This window comes from Canis aureus, chromosome 36 (genome assembly GCF_053574225.1).
Source record: "Canis aureus isolate CA01 chromosome 36, VMU_Caureus_v.1.0, whole genome shotgun sequence".
NCBI lineage: Eukaryota > Metazoa > Chordata > Mammalia > Carnivora > Canidae > Canis > Canis aureus.
In genome coordinates, this window is record NC_135646.1 from 19,437,275 (window position 1) to 19,463,581 (window position 26,307).

The 26,307-nt window shown below is 35.0% G+C and overlaps 1 protein-coding gene across 2 annotated transcripts in view; it reads right to left on the minus strand.

The window, feature by feature from the left end:
- The window catches only part of BMPR2 (bone morphogenetic protein receptor type 2), a 198,096-nt gene that overhangs the window by 14,660 nt on the left and 157,129 nt on the right, over window positions 1–26,307 (minus strand). For both annotated transcript variants that reach the window (XM_077884721.1, XM_077884720.1), the window contains exons 8-10: window positions 22,250–22,410; window positions 21,189–21,336; window positions 15,176–15,312 (exon numbers count right to left, since the gene is read on the minus strand). In XM_077884721.1, the coding sequence (XP_077740847.1) occupies window positions 15,176–15,312; window positions 21,189–21,336; window positions 22,250–22,410 (446 nt within the window). The remainder of the gene's footprint in view (window positions 1–15,175; window positions 15,313–21,188; window positions 21,337–22,249; window positions 22,411–26,307) is intronic.

Consider the following 26,307-nt stretch of genomic DNA (forward strand, 5'->3'; position numbering starts at 1 on the left):
CTTAACTTCTAAAGAATTAGCCAAAAATGTGAGCAGTTGTAAAAAGTTACATGGTTCATCAAGGTCACAGGTTTATGCCATTGTTCACTGTTATTTCAATCAACAGCTACTAATTCTACTTCAAAAATGAGTTTTGAGTTTGATGGAATTTTGGTAACAGGCTATCTTCAATCTCTAGGTGAGCTTTTTTACTCCTAGTAAAGAGTACTTCATTTCTAACTGTGAAGTTTAAAGGCTTGACATTTTGAATTTCAGTGATAGTATCAAAAGCAGTCTTGTTCTGTAGTACTCATCTATATCAGCAATGAACAATAGTCTCCCTTTTGGGTAAAGTTGGTTGAACTCTCTTTTTAAAAACACCTCGTAAACTGTCATCCAGGTTCCTTTCAGACTTGTTTTTTGGATTTGTTTTTATTAAGCTTCAAAGCTTTTTACCTGCTGATATTCACAGTTCTTGCACCTTTAAAACACTTTCAAAAAAATTAAGGTGAGGGTTGCCAGATCAAACAAATAAAAGTGTAGAATAGCACTTAATTTTAATGTTTCAGATAACTGACAAATCATTTTTGGTATGTATACCATGAAATGCTTAATCTGAGCATTTTATCTCACAAGCCTATTTTAAGCTAAAATCCTTGTTAGCTGCTATCTTGGCAACATTTTTAGCGTTTTCCTAATGAGTTGTGTTCTCTAACAAACAAATCTTAACCTGCAGGAAAGTTGATAGTGTTTGTTCTGGGCATATGCTAAATGAATACCTGTACCATGGCTCACCCTTGACACCATCTTCCCTGATCCCTTCACTCTTCTAAGCTGCCTGCCTCAGCGCAGCATTGCTGGTTCCCCAATTCTGACCACAGCACAAATCCAAAGCCTGTATTTTTTAAGGCTAAACTTTACATCGATTTTTAAAAATATTTATTTATTTATTTGAGGGGGGAGGGGCAGAGTGGAAAAAAAGAGTCTAAAGCAGACTTCACACTGAGGGCAGAGCTCATGATGGGGTTCAATTTCATGATCCTGAGATCATGACCTGAGCCAAAACCAAGAGATAGATGCTTAATTGACTGTGTCACTAAGGCACCCTTACATGGAGCTTTGAAATCTATCTTATTATATGTTCTAGGCTCTGACTATTGAGTAAAAATTAAAATTTAAGCAATAGATATAGATATCAATGGACAATCCTCTCATTAAATAATAATCTACGTATTTCTCAAATTTGGAAGAACCTGAAGAATAGATACTGATCATATGGAGTTTGAGGGCAACTGTAACCTCCCTGAGGTAGAAGTTTGGTGTTTATGTTAGAAGTACAGTTGAATCTGTTATTATTTTTTTAAGATTTTATTTATTCATGAGAGACACACAGAGAGGCAGAGACACAGGTAGATGGAGAAGCAGGCTCCATGCAGGAAGCCCGATGTGGGATTCAATCCTGGAACCCCGGAATTATGCCTTGAGCCAAAGGCAGACACTCAACTACTGAGCAACCCAGGCATCCCTCAATCTGTTATCTATGATAGTCATGTTCTACAAAGTTGCTGTAAATGCTGAATTAGGGAACACTGAACCATTGTTCCTAGGGAAAATACAGATGAGCCTCTGGCCACAACATTTTCATCAACTCATCAATACATAATCTTGTTTTATTTGTGTTTCTGTTTAAAGGTAACTTTAAAAATAGATATTCATTTTATTAACTGTGCTCACGCCAACAGTACTCTCTCTACATCATCCCCTAGCAAAGTAAGTGTAGCACATATTTTTCTTCTTCAAAAGCACATCACAGCCTTCTAGTGCTTATGAACACTACTCAGCAATGTTAGCACTATACACAGGGGCTATTTTAAACCAGAAATCACTAACAAAATGGCCTAAAATGTGAAAAATACACTAAATAGCAAAAAGGATACCAGTTTATAGCGTAAGAGATGAAACAAAAAGGCAGAGCACTTTGTTGCCCTTAGTTGGGAACATGTACATCTGGTAACTAAAGCTTTTTGCTGCTCTGTGTATACCTATGAATAACCATAAAAGCATTCAGAGTACTGGCTTTGGGATTATAAATCAATTTTAGCAAGTAGTTGAATTCCAAATATAAAATATGTAAATTTGAGAAAAAACTATATATAACGGATTTAAAACTAACTTGGATTTGAAAATAACAGAGGAAGTTCAGAAATCAATTAAATTTTTATTTTTATTTATTTTAAAAAATATTTATTTATTTATTTATGATAGTCACACAGAAAGAGAGAGAGAGAGGCAGAGACATAGGCAGAGAGAGAAGCAGGCTCCATGCACCGGGAGCCCGATGTGGGATTCGATCCCGGGTCTCCAGGATCGTGCCCTGGGCCAAAGGCAGGCGCTAAACCGCTGTGCAACCCAGGGATCCCGCAATTAAATTTTTAAATAAATATACCTCTGAACTAGTTATACATTTACCTTAGTGGATTTTGATATTGGTTTGATAAAATGAACTAGTCTTTTTGTATTTTGAAATAATTTCAAACTTACTTTTCTTGTCTTTCATGGACTTGACATTTTGGAAAATTATAGGCCAGGTTTTTTTTTAAAAAAAGATTTATTTATTATTTGGGAGAGAGACAGCAAAAGAGTAGGGGGTGGGGTAAAGGGAGAGGGAAGGAGAGAATCTCCAGCAAACTCCTGCTGAACACAGAATCTCCATGTGGGGCTCCATCCCACAACCCTGAGATCATGACCTGAGCTGAAATCAAGAGTCAGATGCTTAACCAACTGAGCCACCTAGGGGACACAGTCAATTACTTTTTAGAATCTCAATTTAACTGATATTTTCTCATGGTGAGATTCAAAGTTTGAAACTTTGTCAAAAATATCACAGAAGATATGCTGTGCTCTTTCTGTGGTCCACCATTTTGATTTGTCTCATTACTAGTGAAGCTAACCTTGATCACATACCTGAGTCAGTGTCTACTGTGAAGTTCCATTTTTCCCTTTTATATTCAATCAGTGGGTTTTTTTTTTTAAGGCTTTAATCAGTATTTTTGGGATGGAGGGAATACTTCAAGACTCTATAAATATATAATCCTCTATTCACCTGTTCACCCACTAGTTTTAACATCTCTTAATATTTCTTGGTCGAATTTCTGTGATGCTTGCTAGTAGTAACAAGACATTTAAAAAATTATAGTAAATGCATAATAGAAATATGGACAAAGGGGACATAAACAAGAAGTGCAAATTCCTGATAAAATATGCAAAGATATTTAATCTTACTATGTTGAGGCAGTACAGTATAGTAGTTAAGAATATTTCAGTTTTGTAGCAAGAGTGACAGCTCGTTTAAGAACCTCACTTCAAATCTTGGCTCTACTAGTTACTAGTCACAAATTAAAACAAGATCAATTTTTGCCTATCACATTAAGAAAGATAAAAATATTTTTATAACACAGTGTTGGTGATGAGAAAGCAGGCACTTATATACTATTGTTGGGCGTGTCCTCAATTTGGAAGGTAATATATCAGTAACAAATTTTAAATGTATTAATCCTCTGATTCACTAATACTACTTCCAGGAATTTATTCCTCAAACACAGCTATACATTTGTAGAAAAATGCATGTATAAGATGTCCACTGCAGTATCATTTATAACAGCAAAAGCTGGAAACCACTCACATGTCCTCTAATAGGGATCTGGCTAAAAACTTACAGTATAATGGGTACTATGCAGAATGAAAAGAATTAGGAAGATGTATATGTTCCCAATTGCTAAGTAAAAATAGTAAGGTAAGTGGATGAAGTAATTCCCATCTATATATTAGAAAAGGATATAAAAACATAGAATCATGTAATCCATAGAAATTTCTGAAGTCTACAAAAGGAATGTAACAATGGTTGTTTCTTTGAAGGGCCTTTTAGATGGCTAGGGTGAGTGGATGTTTTCAGGGCATATTTTTTGTATTGCTAAAAATAATTTTTTATTGTTTGAATTCTTTGAATTTTGACTACATGCATTTAATTAATTTTTTGAATAGGTAATATATGGATATGCCAATAAATTCAAAAGGTCAGAAAGAGAATATAATCTCCCTTCCATTCCTATCCACCAATCACCCATTTTCCCTGTCTATAGGCAACAAATGTGACCAATTTCTTGGGTATTCTTTCAGAGAAACTTTATTACTTTTTAATTCAAGCACATACCTACCATATACCACACAAATTTACAGTTTCATTCTTGCTCTTAATTACTAAACATGAAGTGTAATACAATGAAGTATACACACAAATCTTTCTAAAGCAAAGATGTGGATGACTTTCCACACAAAACTGAAAGAGACCCTTTTCTTTACAAAACAGAGCACTACCTATTGCACAGAGTCCCATTCACCAACTGCCCAGAAGAGCTCAGAAACATCAAAATCCAAGCAGCTAAAAATTGTATATTGGCTGTTTTCTGTATCTGGAGGAAAGACAGACACTGAATGAGGCTGTATTTGTTACTTTTCATTATATAGTTGGGACTAATTTGTAAAAACACTTTTTCAAAAAAGACCCCAGGGCAGCCCTGGTGGCTCAGCGGTTTAGCACCGCTTTGGGCCTGGGGTGTGATCCTGGAGTCCCAGGATCGAGTCCCACGTCGGACTCCCTGCATGGAGCCTGATTCTCCCTCTGCCTGTGTCTCTGCCTTTCTCTCTGTCATGAATAAATAAAATCTTAAAAAAAAAAAAAAAGACCCCACCTCCATTCTACTCACACCCCTGCCAAAATAAGACATTCACCAAGGCGCTGTCCTAGATGATGAATAAAATTTGGTAAACAGAAACCCTAGTCCCTACCTGTAAGAAGTTTCCATTTTGAAGACAGAGTCATTATTGATGCATAATAACAGTTAACAAATGTTGAGTTCTTAGTATATACTAGACTGTGTTCTAACTCACTTAATTCTTATTTGAAATATTATTATCACACCCACTTTTCATATGCAGGAAAGAGGTCCAAAGGAGAAATTAGGGCACACAGCTAATAAGTGGCAAAGCTAAGACCAAAGCCCAGGCAGCATAGCTCCAAAGTTTATATATTATCCTATGATGATTGCCTCTAAACTATGCTGATATAACACAGCCAGTTATTAGTGGATGAATGGGTTCTATTATAAAAGTTGTAATTTGATTTTTTTCTTAGAAAAATTTATTAGAAGTTCCAAACAAAGTTGAATAATGGTTACTAAATCATTTACACAAGTAAAGATTTAGAAGTAAATTAGTATGAAATAGGGAAAAGGAAAAATTAGAAAAATCTGAGAATATAAAGGGGTTGATTAATTATGGGATTCTGAGGGTCCTAAAAATAATGATTTGGTTGTACAAAATTGATCTAGAAGTAAAGTAATGTTGAATATCCCAGAATAAGTAAAAGAGTAGATAAGAGAAGATTAAGGAAATAAACTGTTTAGAAACAGGAAGATTAAGTCACCAATGGGGAGTTAGTTTAAGGTTTTTAAACAAATATTAAGAAAGGATTTGACAATTTTGATGAAATGGACAAATTCCTTCAAAGGCACAAACTGTCAAAGCTCACTTAAGAAAATATAGATGACTTGAAAAGTTTCTGTATCTATAAATTTATAGTTTAAAACTTCCCCACAAAAAAAAATCCAGGCCTAGATGGCTTCACTAATTCTATCAAACATTCAAGGAGATAATGCCAATTCTCCCCAGAAAATCAAAGAGAGAAGAATATTTCCCACCTCACTGTATGAGGACATTAGTGAAGATGGCAGAGAGAGGAGACCAGTGGACATTCTTTCACAGAAGTACCAAAAATCCTGGTAAAAACTGTCAAAATCAACCTTACTGAAGCTCTAGAAGTTAGTTAAATGTTTGGAGCAACTGAATAAAATATGAAGATGGCAGCCTGTCTTCTCCATGTGGGTACCTAGTCCCAGAGGGAAGAAAGTCATATTGTTCCCAAGGAATTACATTGTCTGTTTTGACATGTCTATGAATTCCCTGAAGAACCAAAGAAAGAGGCCTGTCTTTATTCTGCCTAACTTAGAACTCTCTCAGAAGAGAGAAGTAGATATGACCAAGTGAAAACATTCCTTGAGATCACTGAAAGCCAAACAAACAAGTGTTACAGCCTGGGGTAACATGCAACAACTGAACCACACAACAGAAATGCTGAAAGTGAGGGAGGAAAGGCTGGGATGTGATACACTTTGGGGAATGAAAGTTTTGAAAAACTGCATGCATGAGGAAACTTCCACGCACACATCCAGGGAGGGATGCATGCTCAGAGAGGACCATAAGTTTTCCTAACAGGCTGGTCTTTAAACTCAGTGCTAGCTGAAAGTAAAGGCTACAGCAGAATTGTAAGGGGTCTGGATAAATGTTCAAGGAGGGCCCCAACACAAAGCCAATCTGCAAAGACCTGGAGAGTATTTTCTTATCTTTTCTTTTTTTTCTTTTGTTTTCTTTTTGCTCATCAGGATATTTAAAATGTCCAGACTTTACAAAATTACAAAGCATACAAAATACCCAAGAATGTATACCCCATTCACAGAAAAAAGATATTAAAGGAATTGTCCCTGAGGCAATACAGATGATGATACAGTTACTAGAAAAAAGAGTTGAGATATGCTCAAAAGAAGAAGGAAACAATGGACAAAAGAATAGGAAAGCAACTTCTCATCAATTGGAGAATAGCAATAAAGATAAAAACTATAAAAAAGAGCCAGAAAAAAAGAAAAAGAGCCAGAAAGACACTTTGGAGCTTAAAAGTACAAAAACTAAAATGAAAAATTCACTAGTGATTCAAACAGCAGATATGAATAGAGAGAAGAATTACTGAACTTGGAGATTGAAAAAATTATGCAGTCTGAGGAACAGAAACAAAAAAAAATGAAGAAAAATAAGCAGAGCCTAAAAGACATGGAAGGCACCATCAATCATACCAAAATATACAGAATGGAAGTCCCAGAAGAAAATGAAAGAAAAATGGGCAGAAAGAATATTTGAAGAAATAATGGTCCAAAACTTTATAACTTTAATAGTAGAAAAATCTACACATCCAATAAACCCTAAATTCTAAGTAGGATATACTCAAAAAGAACTATCCTAAGATATACTGTAATCAAACTATAAAAAAATAAAAGATGAAAAGAGAATTAAAAAAAAGGGGGGGGAATCTTGAAGCAGCAAGAGAGAGGTGACTTGAAATGTCCAAGGGATCATGAATAAAAGTTGATAGCCATCAGAAACCATGGAAGCTAGAGGCAGGGGAATGATATATTTAAAGTGCTGAAAGAAAAAAAATTAAAAAAAATAAATAAATAAAGTGCTGAAAGAAAACAACTGTTAACCAAGAATTCTATATCAAACAAAATCATCCTTCAATAATGAAGGAGAAATTAAGACATTCTTAGATTAAACAACAGCTGAGGTGGGTTGTTGCTAGCAGATCTTCCCTATGAGAAATGCCAAAGGGGATCATTCAGACTCAAGTGAAAGGGTGCTAGACAATAACTTGAAGCCATATGAAGAAATGAAGAACACCAGTAAAAGAAAAAATAAAAAGTATTAGTGTATTTTTGGTTAGTGACTTTTTTTAAAAATACAATTTAAGAGACAAATGCATAAAACAATAATAAATCTTTATTAATATAACTCAATATTACTAAGACGTCAATTCTTCTCAAACTGATTTATAGATTTAATTCAATTCTAATAAAAATCCCAATAGGCTCAATGTTGAAACTGAAAAGCTGATTATAAATTTCATGTAGAAATATAAACAACCTAGAACAGCCAAAACACTGTGAAAAGAACAAAGGTGGAGGACTAATGTTACATGATTTTAAGACATAGTATGATGCTAAAGTAATCAAGATTGTGGTATTGGCATTGAGATAGACATATAGGTCAATGAAACAGAATAAAGATATAGACTCACATACAAACGGACGAATTTTTGACCAAGATAAAAAAGTGATTAATTAAATGGGAAAAAAGTAGTTTCTGAAAATAAATGATGCTTGAACAATTAGGTATCTATACGCAGAAAAATGAATATTGATCCATACTTCACACATATGCAAAAACTCCACAAAACAAGATACTCAACAACCTCAAAACTGATCATAGACCTATACAAATTCTAGAAGAAAACACAGAAGAAAATTTTTGTTACCTTGAGTTACACAAGTATTTCTTGTGAAATATGAATATTAAATATGAACATGAAATATGAAACAAAAATATATCCATGAAAGAAAAAGTTGATAAATTGGATGTCAGCATAATTAAAACTCTTTGCTCTTATAAACACACTTTTAAAAGAGTGACACAAGACACAGTCTGGGAAGAGATATTTTCAAATCATGTATCTGATAAGGGACTTATATTCAGAATATATAAAGAATTTCAAAACTTAATAGTAAGAAAACAATTCAACTTAACATAGGCAAAAGACTTGAATAGACATGTCATCAAAGAACAAGGATGCAAATAAGCAAATGAAAAGATGCTAAATATAATTAGCCATCAGAGAAATGTAAATTAAAACCATAATGAGATACTACTGTACACCTATTAGAATATCTAAAATTAAGAAGAATGGCCATACTGAGTGTGGGCAAGGATGTAGAGAAACTGGAACTCTCATGTACTGCTGGTAGGAATGTAAAATGGTACAGCCATTTTGGAAAACTGGCACTTTCTCAAAAAATTATGCAGACATGTACTACTTACTACTATATGATTCACTCATTCTACTCTTATGTATTTACTCAAGAGAATGAAAGCATATGTCTGTACAAAGACGTGTACATGAATGTTCATAAGAGCTTTATTTCTGGTGGCCAAAAACTGGAAACAATCCAAATATCTTTCACTAAGTGAATGGGTAAACAAATCGTAGCATATCCGTTCAAAGGAATGATACTCAGCAATAAAAAGGAATAAATTATTGACATACATATCAACATGGATGAATCTGAAAACAAGCTATGTAAAGGCAGATAAAAATAGTATACACTGGGACACCTGGGTGGCTCAGCGGTTGAGCGTCTGTCTGCCTTTGGCTCAGGGTGTGGTCCTGGCATCTTGGGATGGAGTCCCACATCGCATTCCCTGCATGGAGCCTGTTTCTCCCTCTGCCTATGTCAATGCCCCTCTCTCTCTGTGTCTCTCATGAATAAATAAATAAAATCTTTAAAAAAAATAGTATACACTGTATGATTCCATTTATAAAAAAATTCTAGAAAATGTATACAAAATCACTAGTGATAGCAGATCAGTAGTTGCCTGGAGATTTATAGAGAATAGAGAGAAACAGGAAAAAGAAACTACAAAAGGCACAAGAGAAATTTGGGGGGTAACTGACAGGTTCATATTTACGATTGTGGTGATGGTTTTATGGGTCTATTATACATTTATCAAAACTTAACAAATTGTATATCTTAATATATGCAGTTTAATCCATATCAATTATATCTCTTTAAATGTTAAATTTTTTTTGAGAGAAAATAAGATTAGAGAAAAATATTCAGGCAAAATCAGAGGAGTGCTTCAGAAAAGGACTCTAATGCAAATATATAAGTAATGATAGCCAACATTTGGGTAAATGAGATAAAGGGGATATCATTATTAACACTGATAAGAAACACAAGCAGAAAAAATAGGGAAAAAACCCCATAGAAACTTAAAAAATCCTTCCTCTGTAATGACAGGAAAATAGAAGTGGGGGCACATGGATGGATCATGAAATCTGCTTAGTGGGTTGGGAACCAACATTTAAAACAAACAGCTTACAGCACGAGTCTCCCCAAACTGAAATACTCTAGATTAGAGAATAACACAGAGTACATAGTAAATTAAATATTGTCCTAAAGACACTGTATCACGGTGTGTACCTGCATTTCCTAATGTATATTGTATGGGGGGGAAACGTATGGAAAATGCTGAATTTTAGATCATGGCAAGCTCGCTGATTTGTCAAGAAGAGAAATGTAAAAACTGAAATAAATGTGAAAAGAACGGAGAGCCTCTGGAATACACACACACACACACAAACACTATATTTTAGAAGACTGCATTTAATGGGTGGAGAAAGAAGAGACTAGAGGGGGAAAAAACTAAGAAAGTTTCAAACTTTTACATGACAATAAATTAAAACTGTTGAGCAAAAGAGGTTATGCAGAGCTAAGACTAAGGAATAAAGAAACCAGACAAATGATTTCAAGAGGGGAAAGAACTAGCTAGTAGTCAAGACAGATTAAGAAATGGAGGATAAGAATTTGGAAAAGAATGAAAAATATGAAGAATGGTGGTAAAGTTGAACAAATTATATCCAAACATTTTACATGTGAGGGAAAAAAGCTATTTTGTTACTTTAAGGTTTATTTATTTGAAAGTAAGAGAGATAGAGAAGGTGCAGGGGTGGGGTTGGGCAGAGGGATAGGGAGAGAGAAACTCTAAGCAGACTCTGTGCTGAGCATGAAGCCCAATGCTCGGCTTGATCTCATCATCCTAGATCACGATCTGAGCCAAAACCAAGAGGTGGAGGCTTAACCAACTGCACCACTCAGGCGCCCTGGAAAAAAACTATTTTAAAAATAAACTTTATATTTTTTGCTATTCCAATTTAAACTGTGTTTATGTATATGTAATTATTACAACAGTTCATTTTCATTATAAATTTTGAAAGTACAGGTGGGAAAAAAAAAGTTATTCATGAATCCAATATTCAGAGGTAACTATGGTTAACATTTTCATGTAACTCCCTCAGACTGTTCTTTAATTCTTATTAGGAAACTATTCTTCCCCCTTTTATTGACTGATCTATGTTTTGAATCCCTGGCAGGTTATTATTGCTTTTTTAAAGATTTTATTTATTTGAGAGAGAGAGAGAGAGAGAAAACCAGTGGAGGGGGAGGGGCAGAGGGAGAAGACTTCTTGCTGAACAGGGAATTTGATGTGGGTTCAATCCTAGGACCCTGGGACCATGACCTGAGCTGAAGACGTTTAGCTGACTGAGCCACCCAGGCACTCTCCCTGGAAGTTTTTAAAAACTAGTTTTTACACTCATTTATATTTGGAAGATTTTTGAGTTTTGTTACAAAAATGTTTTTTTAATTTCAATGCAATTATGAAGCAAAAATGTTTTCTTTTAGACATAGGTATATTTCTCTCTCTTTATAAACTATGCATTTGCTATGTACCTCTCTAGTATTGGGTTGTCTTTACAGAGAAGTAGTTCTATTGACTGTAGCACATTAGATTTAAATGGATTCACTGGAAGTAAATCAAGTATCATTTATCCCTTACTTAGCAACCTGCTCTAAATTGGAAGCAAAAAGTTTTCAGGTAAACATGCACACAATGTGTATCTTGTAATGGTAGGGTTGCCAAGAGATATTTCAAAATGAGGAAAATTTCCCTGGTGAAATTAAATAATTTAAGGAGGGTAAGTATATTACTAGATAAAATTTCATAAAGGGATTTTTCTTTGAGGGATGCTCTCTGTGAGGCTAGCATATCTAATGAATCCTGGCACAGGATTCAGCCTCTTACCTTCTGCCAAGGACCTCTTAAAGATCTGTCCCAGTTCCCATAGCAGGGACTGAGGTTTGGAGGCAATCTTGGTATATGTTTTTGGCAATAGGTCTTTGATTGCCTTGAAGATTATTTCAATTTCATTTGAAGCAGAAGCTTTCCTTGACCAATGAACAAGATGACAAAGATGACCAATGGAGATAATATTCAGTCTAAATCCATAAGGAAACACATAACATCTCTCTAGCCTTTCTCTGACATGCCACCACTCCACACCCCATATAATTCAGGATCAAGAATGAAAATATTCTATTCCTATGAAGACAACCTAAAAGTAAAATGTAAAAAAAGTAATAAGGCAATTTAAATTGCTCAATAAGTTTTTTCATTTTTGTTTTCTAGCTATAATCAAGAAAGTTATTTGTATAAGTGCCAAAAATTCTGATTTGCACCTTTAGAAATAACTGAATTCCTATCACATTCTTTTTTTTTTCTTTAAGATTTTATTTATTTATTCATGAGAGACACAGAGAGAGAGACAGAGACACAGGCAGAGGAAGAAGCAGGCTCCATGCAGGGAGCCCGATGTGGGACCCGATCCCGGGTCTCCAGGATCATGCCCTGGGCCAAAGGAGGCGCTAAACCGCTGAGCCACCAGAGCTGCCCCCTATCACATTCTTAAAACAAAAACAAACTGCTATGGAACAAACAAAGAATTTCTAGAAATTATAAATATGACTGTGGAAAGTAAGATTTTAATGAACAGACAACTAACAGAGTGGTAAAGGTGAAAAATGGATGAGTGATTCGAAAGCTAAAGTGGAATAAATATTGAACAATGTACAACAAAAAATGGAAAATACAAGAAAAAAATTGATACCTGGAATGTCAGGTGGACCAATATTTGTCTAATGGGAATTCTAGAAGAAAGATATGGAAGTGAAGAAATACTCTTTTAAATAATATAAGAAAACTCCTCTGAATAAATCTCTGAGTTTTTTTTCTTTTTCTTTTTCTTTTTTTTTAAGATTTATTTACTTATTCATGAGAGACACAGAGAGAGAGAGGCAGAGACCTAAGTAGAGGGAGCAGAAGCAGGCTCCATGTAGGAAGCCCGATGACAGACTTGATCCCGGATCCTGGGATCATGCCCTGAGCCAAAGGCAGACGCTCAACCACTGAGCCACCCAGACATCCCAACCTCTGAGTTTTCAAACTGAAAACCCGTCTAGTGCAAAGCAAAATGTGTGAAAAGCATACACAAAGATAAACTCAAAATGGATGAAAGACCTAAATGTGAGACAAGAATCCATCAAAATCCTAGAGGAGAACACAGGCAACACCCTTTTTGAACTTGGCCACAGCAACTTCTTGCAAGATACATCTATGAAGGCAAGGGAAACAAAAGCAAAAATGAATTATTGGGACTTCATCAAGATAAAAAGCTTCTGCACAGCAAAAGATACAGTCAACAAAACTAAAAGACAACCTACAGAATGGGAGAAGATATTTGCAAATGACATATCAGATAAAGGACTAGTATCCAAGATCTATAAAGAACTTATTAAATTCAACAGCAAAGAAACAAACAATCCAATCATAAAATGGGCAAAAGACATGAACAGAAATTTCACCAAGGAAGATATAGACATGGCCAACAAGCACATGAGAAAATGCTCTGCATCACCTGCCATCAGGGAAATACAAATCAAAACCACAATAAAAAAAAAAAAAAAACACAGTAAGATACCACCTCACACCAGTGAGAATGGTGAAAATTAACAAGACAGGAAACAACAAATGTTGGAGAAAATGTGGAGAAAGGGGAATCCTCTTGCACTGTTGGTGGGAATGTGAACTGGCACAGCCACTCTGGAAAACTGTGTGGAGGTTCCTCAAAGAGTCAAAATGTGTGAAAAGATCCATGCCTCCACACAGCCAGGTAAAATATAATTCCAATAAAGTAAAAGGTTTAAAAGCTTAGAGAGACAAGAAAACAATGGGGGTAAAACAAAAAGACAAAAAGTAGTGGAATGAGACTTGTTGGCTCTGGAATTCTTAACATGTCTAAATGCTTGAGGACAATGGAGTAGTGATTTCAAAGGAAACACTATGAGAAAATGTGATTTTGATCCTGAAACCACTACGTGGTCAAATTATTACTCAAATGTGAGGGCAGGATAGAAGCATTTTTGAAGGTGCAAGGATTCATAATACTCATGCACATGCTAACAGACATCACTTAAAGAGGAACTTCATCAAAGAAAATGATTGAGAAGAAAAAGAATGAGATTTAAAAAAATATTGCTTCTTAATATAATCTATAAAGAAGAAAGAACAAAGAGACAAAAAAAATTAGAGAATTCAGTGGATGGTGAGTGACTTTTGAAACATTCTTCCTCAAGCAGCAGAGGCTTATAGTAACTAATATAGGTGTTTACTTCCTTCTTTACGAGTCTAAGCACAATATTATACTGTGCAGATGTTTACACTTATAATTCTACAATTTCTAAAGTTTTTATTTTAAATGTTAATCTGTGGACAAAACATAAATTATTTAATAATAGCTACAATGTTACAAACCTAGGAGAGAGTAAATGAGAGATAACAAGAAATAAGGATGCAGTATTTACAGTTCTAATTGGAACCTCCAGAAGAAAAAATTACAAACAAAAGCAAAAATTTCAGAACACAGTTAGTAGGAGTTTCTTTTGAAGAGTGATGTAGGGGTATGTCATTTTTTCCTTTCCTTTTTTTATGCCCTTCTATTTAATTTGATTTGATTTACCATGTATGGGTCTTTATAATTATTTGAAAAATGTTCAAAATAAGAAACAGAGGGATCAGTAAGGGATAATTCAGTAATTATTTATATTATATAATGGAATACTGACCAAATGGAGAAAGAGATAAATCTATAGGTATTGACATGAAAAACTGTCCATAAGAAAAAAAATAAGCCTCAGAAATGACAGTGGATAACGAAGTGATCCTACTTACGTTAAAAAAAAATTATACGACAGAAAGAGAAAGACAGTGTGTGTGTGTGCGTGTGTGTAAATGTTTGTAAGATGTTTACAGTGCTGTAGCAGCAATTTACCAAAATGGCAGGAGCCTTTCAAGATATTTTAGTGTTCTAGACTGCATTTGGTTTTTTTTTAAGATTTTAGTTTTAAGAAATCTCTACATGCCGTGCAAGACTTAGGCTCAAAACCCCAAATTCAAGAGTCACATGATCCACAAACTGAGCCAGCCAGGTACCTCTAGACTGTATTTTTAATAAGCAGAACATAAGCATACCGTGGTTTCTTTTTGAGGTAAATTTCTATTAGCCACTGAATATGTACATCTGCACTAATTAACATGTTAATTATTCCAGCTGTTACTCAATCTGGCAACCTTCAGACATAAGTTAGTCTTTGGATTTTATATTGGGGAAAAAAACTGAAAAAAAGAGGGCTTTTTTATATTGAAAAATCTGAAAGTGTATAACATCATAAAAGTCAAGTAAGTTAGATTTCTGGCATTAGACAACCCTAAAAAATATTAACATTAACAGTTTATTTTTGCTTCAAACAACATTAGAATATGTTCAGTCATAAGTTCTCTTTTTAATAATTTAGTTTTTTCTTACCAGGCTATTTTCTTTCCAAGCTTCTGGGAACTTGGGTCTCTGTTTTTCCCTAGATACCAGAACCTGCATATCTTCAAAAGTGGGATGGTTTCCAACTTCTGTCTGAAAAGCCATCTGGTATTCTGGTACAGATTCACCTGAGTATTTTTTTTTTAAAAGAAGGATAGAGTAAGCAAAGAAGTTACGTCACAATCTTTTTTTTTGTTAACTATTTAGGGCATATTTGGAAATCCAAAAGAGATCCTGTTGGGGGTTTAACACATTATTAATAAATGTTTTACTTAGAATAGTCTTAGAAAAATCAAATGTCTGTTGATAAATCAAGTGGTAGTTTCAAAGTGGACACAACTATTTTTAAATGGATTCTAGTATTACTAAATTGGGGGGATTATTATATACATAAGGTGTACTTAATACTTGAAAATACCTGAATTCTTATCCCATACAGGGAATGAGGGTGGTGAATATGAGGACAAAGTACAGGATCTAGTAAAATACATGTCTGGAGGGCCAAATAAAAGCACGTAGGATGTAAGGTCATCCTGTCTTAATATGTCACTGGCTCTATTATAGTCCAGATTGTATCAAATGTCACAGAAATTTTTATGATAATGGCCATGGCAGAAAAATCAATATACTGATTAAAAAACAGAACACCTTTTAAGAAACAGTATCTATATCATGGATTTTTAAGTATCATTAACAATTCTACCACTTGTAACCAATAAGCTGCTTGTGATGAGAAGCTCACGAGTTTTACAAAATGTGATCAAATTAAACTTAATAAAACATATTGAGCCATAGAGAAGATCTCTGGGGCTCAGAAGTCAGAAAACCAATGGACTAGTCAAAATCTTGACAAAGAATACAGGAGAGAGACTCTTCCTGTCTCCTGGTACCACTCTCCACTCATTAAAATGACAGAATAAATTAGAAGGAAGAACACCAGAACGTAGGATAAGACACTTACATTCTAATATTGGCTTCAACCTTACACTGGAAAAGTCATTTGATTAATTAACCAATTAATAATTAATTAATTTTTTGAGAGAGAGACAGGCAATCTCAAGCAAGCTCAGCATGGAGACCAAAATGACTCGATCTCACAACCCTGAAATCATAACCTGAGCTGAAACAAGAGGTGGACGCTTAACTGACTGAGCCACCCAGGCATCTAACTAATCTGTGGTTTAGTTTTCCCATCAGCAAAATGGCAATGTCTGTCTTCCTTATCTCATTCACATGGAGATAATACAAAAGTTATAATGACGCAGATAGAAAGTACTTTTTATAAAACATATATTTAAGTTTTGTGCTACAATTTGGATATTCAAAACAACCTATAAATAATTGCTCTCCACCAATATTAAAAACAAATTACAAAGATTAATTCTATAATTTATGCAGCATAACCTCAAATTTTTAGACTACTGCACTATCTATATATGTGATATTTTCATATACTCTAAACATTTAAGCAGATTCTTATCATTGACAATCACTATCAATATTGAACTTGAAAGACAAAACAGAAAGATTTAATTCTGCTAGTTAGTATATCACTGTTCAAGAAACCTCATTTGATAAAACCTCAACCCATAGTATCTGTGAACTGTAAGGTATTTACTAGCATATCTTATCTATCTCTCTGAGACATATACATAATACATATAGATATCTTCCAAGTGCTATTTATTAGTTATTTTTTTCAAATGCTGGTTCAGGAGAATAATTAAAAATTCACAATTTTACTTATTTGTTTTAAACAGTCTAAATATAATTAGAAAACCTGATAAATAAAATTGATGCACAATCTTATTTTGTGAATGAAATGACATTAAGAACTGTCAATTTTCTGGGCAGCCCCGGTGGCTTAGTGGCTTAGCGCCGCCTTTGGCCCAGGGTGTGATCCTGGAGACCCAGGATCGAGTCCCACATTGGGCTCCCGGTGCATGGAGCCTGCTTCTCCCTCTGCCTGTGTCTCTGCCTTTCTCTCTCTCTCTCTCTGTGTCTCTCATGAATAAATAAAATCTTTTTTTTTTTTTTATGATAGTCACACAGAGAGAGAGAGAGAGAGAGGGGCAGAGACACAGGCAGAGGGAGAAGCAGGCTCCATGCACCGGGAGCCCGACATGGGATTCGATCCTGGGTCTCCAGGATCGCGCCCTGGGCCAAAGGCAGGCACCAAACCACTGCGCCACCCAGGGATCCCCTAAATAAAATCTTTAAAAATAAAATAAATTAGTTAAAATGATCAATTAAAAAAAAAAGAACTGTCAATTTTCTAATAAATCTTCCCAGTTCAAATCTAATTGTTCAATAGATACTTGTTTAGAGCTTAGTATTAGGCACTAGGGATACAATGACTAATATTAACAATATCATCATCATTAATTATATTAGTCTTACTGGATTTCCTTAAAACTGTATAATTCTTGGGTTGCTCAAGGGAAATTTTATAATCTAATTTTCTTTCAAAATAACCAAAATAGATTAAATATATAAGAATATCAGATATCATTCCCTGCTTCTCACCTCATTTGCTATTTGTTACTAATGCCTCTAAGCAGTTAGGAACTTTCTAGTTGTCTTCTTAAATTACGCTTGTTCTTGTTTTTTCTTTTTCTTTCTCTTGCTTTCCTTGTTTCTTTCCTCCTTTCATATTCCTCTTTTATACAAATATTGCTGCATTTCATTCTTTTTTGGTAATACAGACAACTAATTCATTTATTCCACAAATATTTTACAGAGAGTCAGTCACATAACACAATGTCTACATTTAATAATAAACATGTACTGCATTTGGAGGTATATCATAGAAGTCTGAAAAAATGTTTTCCAAGAATTGTATCATTATACTATGCTATTCTCTATGGTTATTAATATGTTTATGGGATCCTTTTTATTTTTTTATTTTTTGGGGGGGATCCTTTTTATTCCTTTTATTCCTCCCCCCTATTTCATTGTTAAAATTTTTAAGAATATCCTAAATCCTCCTCCTTTGCTTTCTTAATACTTCTCCTTTCCATACTCTGTAATATTTCTGTCTTCTCTATTTCACAGAATCTCCTCTAAGTATACTAAAGACCTCCTCTGATTTAAATTCAAAGATCATTCCTCAGTTCTATTTCCTTTTGACCTCATATTACATCTATTGCTATCAGTCTGGGTTCTTAACATTTTCTAAAATTGACTTCCAAGACACTATGATTTCTTAGTTTTCTCACGATTTTTCTGATCAATGGTCTTTGTAACTAACCTACTGGTACAGGGTGGTCCCCCAATAAACAGTCTTTATTCATTAATTTTTTTGCACTCTTCATTTGTTCTCTTAGGGGAGAGCATTCATTCACAAGTTCCCATTTACCATCTTTATATAGATGATTTCCAAATCACTTTCATTTTAGGTCTCTCAAATCCTTTTTGTTTAAAAAAAACTCTTAAAAAAATTTCTTTAGCTGTCCATCAATACCTCATCCAAAAGTCTCCATAGTTAACTCACCTTTCCAATGTAAACCAATATTTTTTCCTACATTCCTGGCTGCCACCCTCACTATTTCTTTGATCTCTGTATAATCAATTCCTTGGATTTTCTTCTAATAACTAAGCAGAACCACAGATCTCTCCTCTACATTTTCTCACATGTGCCTCCTTGTGTCCATTTCCATATCCAAGATTATGGGGTCTCTTATTGCAACTTTTGTTTTTCTCGTTTATTTTTACTTTCATTGTGGTTAAATATACATAAAAGTTACCATTTTAACAATTTTTAAGCATATAGTCAGTCCTATGGCAACAAGTACATTAACAAAGTTGTGCAACCACTGCTACTATCCATCTCTAGAACTTTTTCCATCTTCCTAAACTGAAACTATGTATCCATTAAATAGTAATACCTTGAGGCACCTGGGTGGCTCAATGGTTAAGCGGCTACCTGGCTCAGGTCGTGATCCTGGGGTCCTGGAATCAAGCCCTGCACTGGGCTTCTGCTCAGCAGGGAGTCTGCTTCTCTCTCTCTCTCTCTCTCTCTCTCTCCCTCTACCCCTTCCCACTGCTTGTTCTCTCTCTCTCAAATAAATAAAATCATTTAATATATATATATAAACAATAATATATATAATATATAATATTATTATTATATATATTATATATAATAAATAGTAACACCTTATTTCTTTTTGGTTTTTTTTTTAATTACTACTTTTTTTCCTAAGTAATATTCCCTCCCCCACAATATGGGGCTCAAACTCATGACCCTGTCCCAGAACTCAAGAGTCAAATGTTCTACTGACTAAGTCAGCCAGGTGCCCATCTTTTTCCTTTTTATTTTTTTTTATTTTTATTATTTTTTTCTTTTTCCTTTTTAAACTGCCTCTAATTCTTTCTATTTCAGGTCATCCTACATATCTGCTAAAATAATCTGCAAATAAGACTGAATTTCCTTTCCCTTTTTTTCTTTAAGATTTATTTGTTTATTTAAGAGAGAGAGAATATGGGAGAGGGGCAGAGGGAGAGAATATTCAAGTAGACTCCACACTGAGTGCAGAGCCCCATGTGGGACTTGATTTCAGGACCCTGTGAACATGACCCTGAGATCATGACCTGAGCCAAAACCAAATATTGGACATTAACCAACTGTGCCATTCATGAGTAAATAAAATCTCTTAAAAAAAAAAATCAGGGCAGCCCCGGTGGCGCAGCCGTTTAGCGCTGCCTGCAGCCCGGGGTGTGATCCTGGAGACCTGGGATGGAGTCCCACATCAGGCTCCTTGCATGGAGCCTGCTTCTCCTTCTGCCTTTGTCTCTGCCCCTCTCTCTCTCTCTCTCTCTCTCTCTCTCTTTTTTTTAAAGATTTATTTATTTATTCATTCAGAGAGAGCGAGAGAGAGGCAGAGACACAGGCAGAGGGAGAAGCAGGCTCCATGCAGGAAGCCCGATGTGGGACTCGATCCCGGGTCTCCAGGATCACACCCCGGGCTGCAGGCAGCGCTAAACTGCTGCGCCACCGGGGCTGCCCGCCCCCCTGTGTTTCTCATGAATAAATAAATAAATAAATAATTCTTTAAAAAAAAAAAATCAACCCTAACACTAAGCTTTGTTTTTATTTAATAGTTCCATTTCATAATTTGTCAAAAGCTGATTCAAATAACTGCTTTCCTTTTTCTATGCTTTTAATGGTGTTATTCCTATAAGATAGAAGTCATTATTTTAAATCATTTTGTACATCATCTGGAAGAATGCAATGCACATTTTTAAAAAAGATTTTATTGAGAGAGAGCATGAACAGGGGAAGAGGCAGAGGGAGCTGACTCTCCACTGAACAGGGAGCCCAGTGATGCCAGGCTCGATCCTGGGGTCATGACCTGAGCGGAAGGCAGATGACTAACTGACTGAGCCACCCAGGTAGCCCTGCAATGCACATATTGTAAAGTATTTATATGACAGTAATGACAGTAATGTAATCCTAACAAAAACAGAAAAACTATAAACTTGTTTGGCTAATTGAAGTAAGCCTCAAACAAGCATTCATATTATATGAGTGTTCTTTCACTGAAAGGAAGGAAGGAAAGCAGGAAGTCAAGAATGGAGAATGAAAAAGATAAAGGAAAACGAAAGAAAACAGTGTTCCATTGGTTAATTCATTGTTTCTAATTTCTTACTTGGGTCAATTGAGGAAATATTTTAAGTGTAGCTTATCAAATGCTCAGACAGTGCATAAGGACAACAATGACCACTAAAGCAATCAGAGACCAAACTAAACACAGTTAGATAAGCTATTATGAGCAATTAATTAAACTGCATTCAGATGCAAACTTGGAGTCCTTTTATAAAGTTTTTCTTGATTGACATCCTTCTGCTAATAATGTTTCTGAACACTAGATGGCAATGAACTAAAGGTTTAAATGAATGTAAAAAAAAACCCTCAAAGTGGACTTATTTAATATAGATAGAAAAAAAGATATAACTGCTTCACTTAAAAACATATAACAATTTTTGATAGCAAATCTCTTACCTGGGAAGAGGTCTGTACATCTCATAAATATCTCCCAATAAATGAGTCCAAGTGCATACATGTCTACTTGTTTCAAAGCTGATTCACAGTCCCTCAGGTTCACAGCTCCTTCTAGAACTTCTGGTGCCATATATCTGATTGTGCCAACCTGATAAATTAGAGTGATATTTTTCAGAAACAGAATATAGCATATTCTGAAAGGCATATATTAGGCCAGAAGTTACCCATAAATTTCATGTCAATGATATGTTATTTGCCCCTATGCATGTCACGGAGCCTTTCTATACCAAATTTTTTTATCTATAAAATGCCCTCTTGAATAATTAAACTGGTAAATTCAGCCTATTGAATATTATTCATCAATCAAAAAGAATGAACTAGACCATATGTATGTCAATGCAGAAACATTTATAAGACAAAATGAGAAAATTATACAATATGTACACAATTTAATATATTTAAATTTTTTTTAATTAAAGATTTTATTTATTCTAAGAGAGAGTACGCAAGCAGAGCCAGAGGGGCAGAGGGAGAGGAAGAGAATCTCAAGTAGCCTCCACGCTGACCATAGAGCCCAAGGTAGAGATCAATCTCACAACCTTGAGATCATGACCTGAGCCAAAATCAAGAGTTGGACCTTCAACTAACTGAGACACCCAGATGCCTCTAAAAAATTAAAAATTTTTTAAGTTAAAAAAAAAAAAATACACACATAGATGTGTATGTGAATGGAGAGAAAAAGGTTAGGAAGGATGTGTTGCACATTTAATAGTGATTATCAAAAGGTGACTGTCCTATCTCAACTTGGCAATATTACTCTTACTTCAAAAATTAGTTCCTACGTACTGCCTCCCAATGCTTGTCAAAATAATTAGTTGGAACGGCAATGATTTCCACAAACAACTGATAAACTTCATATAATTTCTTTTATATTTAATTTTGTAATTCTTAATATGTTATAATTGGTAGCATACAAGGATAACTGTCCTGGGTTTAATTTTTTAATGCAATTCATTATGTTCTCAAGGTATGTCAGAGTGATACTTTTTGTACCTACTCACCTCACTTATGGCTGCATTATCTTCTTCCCCTGGGCGTACCAGTCTATTTCCAGTCAGCCTCATAGACAATCCAAAGTCACTAATAACACAAGTTCCATCATTTTTCACCAGGACATTTCTGCTGTTTAAATCTCGATGGGAAATTGCAGGTTTATAATGATCTGTTTAGATAATTTCAAATATTTATTAATGCTTAAATACGACTATCGGACATAAAGTAAGCATACAGGTAATAAGGATTACACAAATACAGTTAACTATTGTTTTCTGCTCATTAATTTTCTAATAAGAAAAAACGACACAAGAACAAAGTTTCAACTCACAATCATTACTATTTTCACTATATTTTCCAACATGACTACTGTTGCATGTATAATTAATTAAGCTTTAAATATTTAGCTGCAACTAATAGCCAACATGCTATTGCTTCTAATTTTAACACACACATAGTTTTTTTCCTTCATTCCTAGGGTAGCAAAAGGAGGCAATAGAGAAAAAAATATTATAAAAATAAAAAATGTCAACTTGTCTAAAATAAGTATCAATAAAAAACTGAGATGGCTCCAAAATCTGTATACGTATATTATACTATTCCCCTATGGCATAACAGATCAAACTTATAATAGAATATCCCAGTTCTGCTCTCAGGTTTAGCCCCATCTCAATTCTTCAATTTCAACTAGGAATAGTTTTACAATGGACCCGGAGCTGCTATCTTTCAGCAAGATATGAAAACCTATTTTCTGATTTTACAGAAGTAAAGCACTAGTATACTCATTCTATTATCACTAGACTATCTGTTCATGAAGGCAGAAAGAGAACATGTTTACCTGAACTCAAAAGAATTAGCTTGCTGACCGAAAGAATATATCTAACCTAAGCTGCATCACCAGAAACATATTTTTTCCTCTCTATAAGGACATTTTTAAAATAAAGATTTAAAAAAAAATAAAGATTTTATTTATTTATTCATGAGAGAAACTAAGAGAGAGAGGGGCAGAGACACAGGCAGATGGAGAAGCAGGCTCCATGCCAGGAGCCCGACATGGGACTCAATCCCGGGTCTCCAAGATCATGCCCTGGGCTGAAGGCAGCACTAAACTGCTGAGCCACCCGGGCTGCCCAGGAAATTTTTTATATAAGTATTATTAAGCAAGGCTATAGCTCTATAAAGCTATAGAATCGAAAAAAAATCTATACTACAATTTCTGAAATTTAAAATAACTCTCTAGGCATACCAAGAACCAGAGCAATCAGAACAAAGTTAACAGTAAGTTTGAGTATTTATATTTAGGTACAAATAGGCTCAGCATTTAGTCATTACTCTCATTAATGAATATTAGGCTGCAATTTCATCAACAGTGGTAACGATTTCTTTGATACACAAAAAAACAAAACAAAACAAAACAAAAAACAACCACACAGCAACAGCACGATTGGAGAAAAAAAGAGTAGTCAGCATTTATCTAAGTGCTGATTTCTTGCTCATTCTCTCCCCTTTCAGTTCATGGTCCAGTCTTCTAAAGCTTGTACTAACATGGCTTACTTAACCCCTAAAAAGAGCTGCATTTCTTATTCTGCATAAAGCCATATATAATATTAGTATATACAGTATAATCTTGAGGTGATATTTATATAAGAAATTTATAGAGATATAAAAATGTTTCTTTATTTGGAAAATGTTTGTATATTAATGCCAAATCAATACTTAAACTAAAAGATCTCACATTTAGGAAAACCAGGCAAACCCAGGGGGAAATGGGCAATGAGCGAGTCAGTGAGACAACCAGAGAGGAAAATATGGTAGTACTTTCTGCTATTATATAATGGGGCGGGGGGGGGGAGAAATGGAGTGGGGGAGCAAAAGATGTAAGAGAGGAAACAAGGGAAAAGGAGAGAAGAGAGGAAACAAGATTAGGATTTATCACCAATGCAAAGGGGAGAACTACATACTGTCCATTGAGAGACTTTTCCCAATAAAGTTCCCCTGGGTAGGGCAGCCCGGATGGCTCAGTGGTTTAGCGCCGCCTTCAGCCCAGGGTGTGATCCTGGAGACCCAGGATGGAGTCCCACGTCGGGCTCCCTGAATGGAGCCTGTTTCTCCCTCTGTGTCTCTGCCTCTCTCTGTGTCTCTCATGAATAAATGAATGAAATCTTTAAAAAAAAAAAAAAAGTTCCCCTGGGTATTCCTTTTAATCCTTTTTTAAAAGGTTTTATTTATTTATTCATAGGCAGAGGGAGAAGCAAGCTCCCTGCGAGGAGCCCAATGTGGGACTCCATCCCAGTACCCCAGGATCACAACCTTAGACAAAGGCAGACACTCAACCACTGAGCCATCTAGGCTTCACTCCTTTTAATTCTTTTTATTTGGGGGGCAGGGGATGCAGAGAAAGGAGCAAAATATACTGTGATTTTGCCCTGGGCAGTAGCACTGTACTAGGTAAATAATCTCAAAGAACAGCAGGACACAATATTTTTTTAATTGTGTTAAAAAATAAAACCTGAACAAAAAATGGTCTCTCTGTGGATATTTACACACACACAGAGAGAGAGAGAGAGAGAGAGAGAGAGAGAGAGAGAAAGGACCTGGAAGGATATACATAGTTAATATAGCTAATAGTAATTTTCTGGTTATATCTGAGTATCTATGTTCTTTCTTAGACTTTTTTCTTTTGGAGTATGGTAACAAGTTTCATTGACATTATCAGGAAAAAAAAAACTCATAAGGAAGACAAATACAAATAAATAAATAGGTTTAACTCTTTATTCTGAAGCAAAAAAACAGCTGAATAAATAATAATAGTATTATTCCATACTACAAAATTTCTATGCCAAACAGCAAAGTTATATCTGAAGATACTGGGGAAAAAATAGCATTCTCTGAAAAAAAGTTAAATAACATTTTATATATTTTGAAATAATACAGTATATTTCCAATGTTTTAAAAATTAAATAGCTACTATACTTAATTTTTTTGCAATAGCATATATACATATACCTGTTTGTTTGTTTTTTAAAGATTTTATTTATTTATTCATGAGAGACACAGAGAAGGGGGGGGAGAGAGAGAGAGAGAGAGAGAGGCAGAGACACAGGCAGAGGGAGAAGCAGGCTCCATGCAGGGAGCCTGACATGGGACTCGATCCCAGGTCTCCAGGATCACGCCCTGGGATGAAGATGGCGCTAAACCGCTGAGCCACCTGGGCTGCCCATATACCTGGTTTTTAAAAATAGTTGACTAGTTTTTAATATTAGGTAATATTTGAGAATAACTTCTACATGAAATAAATCTCTTATTTGATGGTAATCATTCTTTTCAGCCAATGTTTGACTTGAAATGTTGCTAAATCAGGGGATCCCTGGGTGGCGCAGCGGTTTGGCGCCTGCCTTTGGCCCAGGGCGCGGTCCTGGAGACCCGGGATCGAATCCCACGTCGGGCTCCCGGTGCATGGAGCCTGCTTCTCCCTCTGCCTATGTCTCTGCCTCTCTCTCTCTCTCTGTGTGACTATCATAAATAAATAAATTTAAAAAAAAAAAAAAGAAAAGAAATGTTGCTAAATCATGCAAGTCTTAAAAAAGGGGATTAGGATGGTATTTTAAATTCTGTGCTAAGTCAGCTCTTTAAATGAATTACAATAATATTTAAGAGTAAGGAAACACAGTCCAAATGGTTAATGTGCTAAAGCAGTAGAATAAGTGCATCAAATTGCTGACACAGGCAATAACATTGGTCAATTCTGTATTCAGGAAAAGCAAGATGTCAAGATAAATGAAGTGATAAATTATTCAGGAGAAATTATTTATATATGAAGCAGCAGCTAGAAGAGATGATCCATGCTATTACACAGTGGAACAAAGATCTAAGAAATTGATATATTAATGATTCTCTTATCTACAGAGGTCAGAAACTGGAAAAACAATATTCTGGGCTATTGTATGACAAGAAAATCCCATATGGGATGAAAGCTTGAGGAAGCAAAAGACTGATTTTCGAGGCAAAGCTCATTTAGACCAGCCTGTGATGTAAGGAGCACTTTGAAACAAAGTTAAAGTAAATG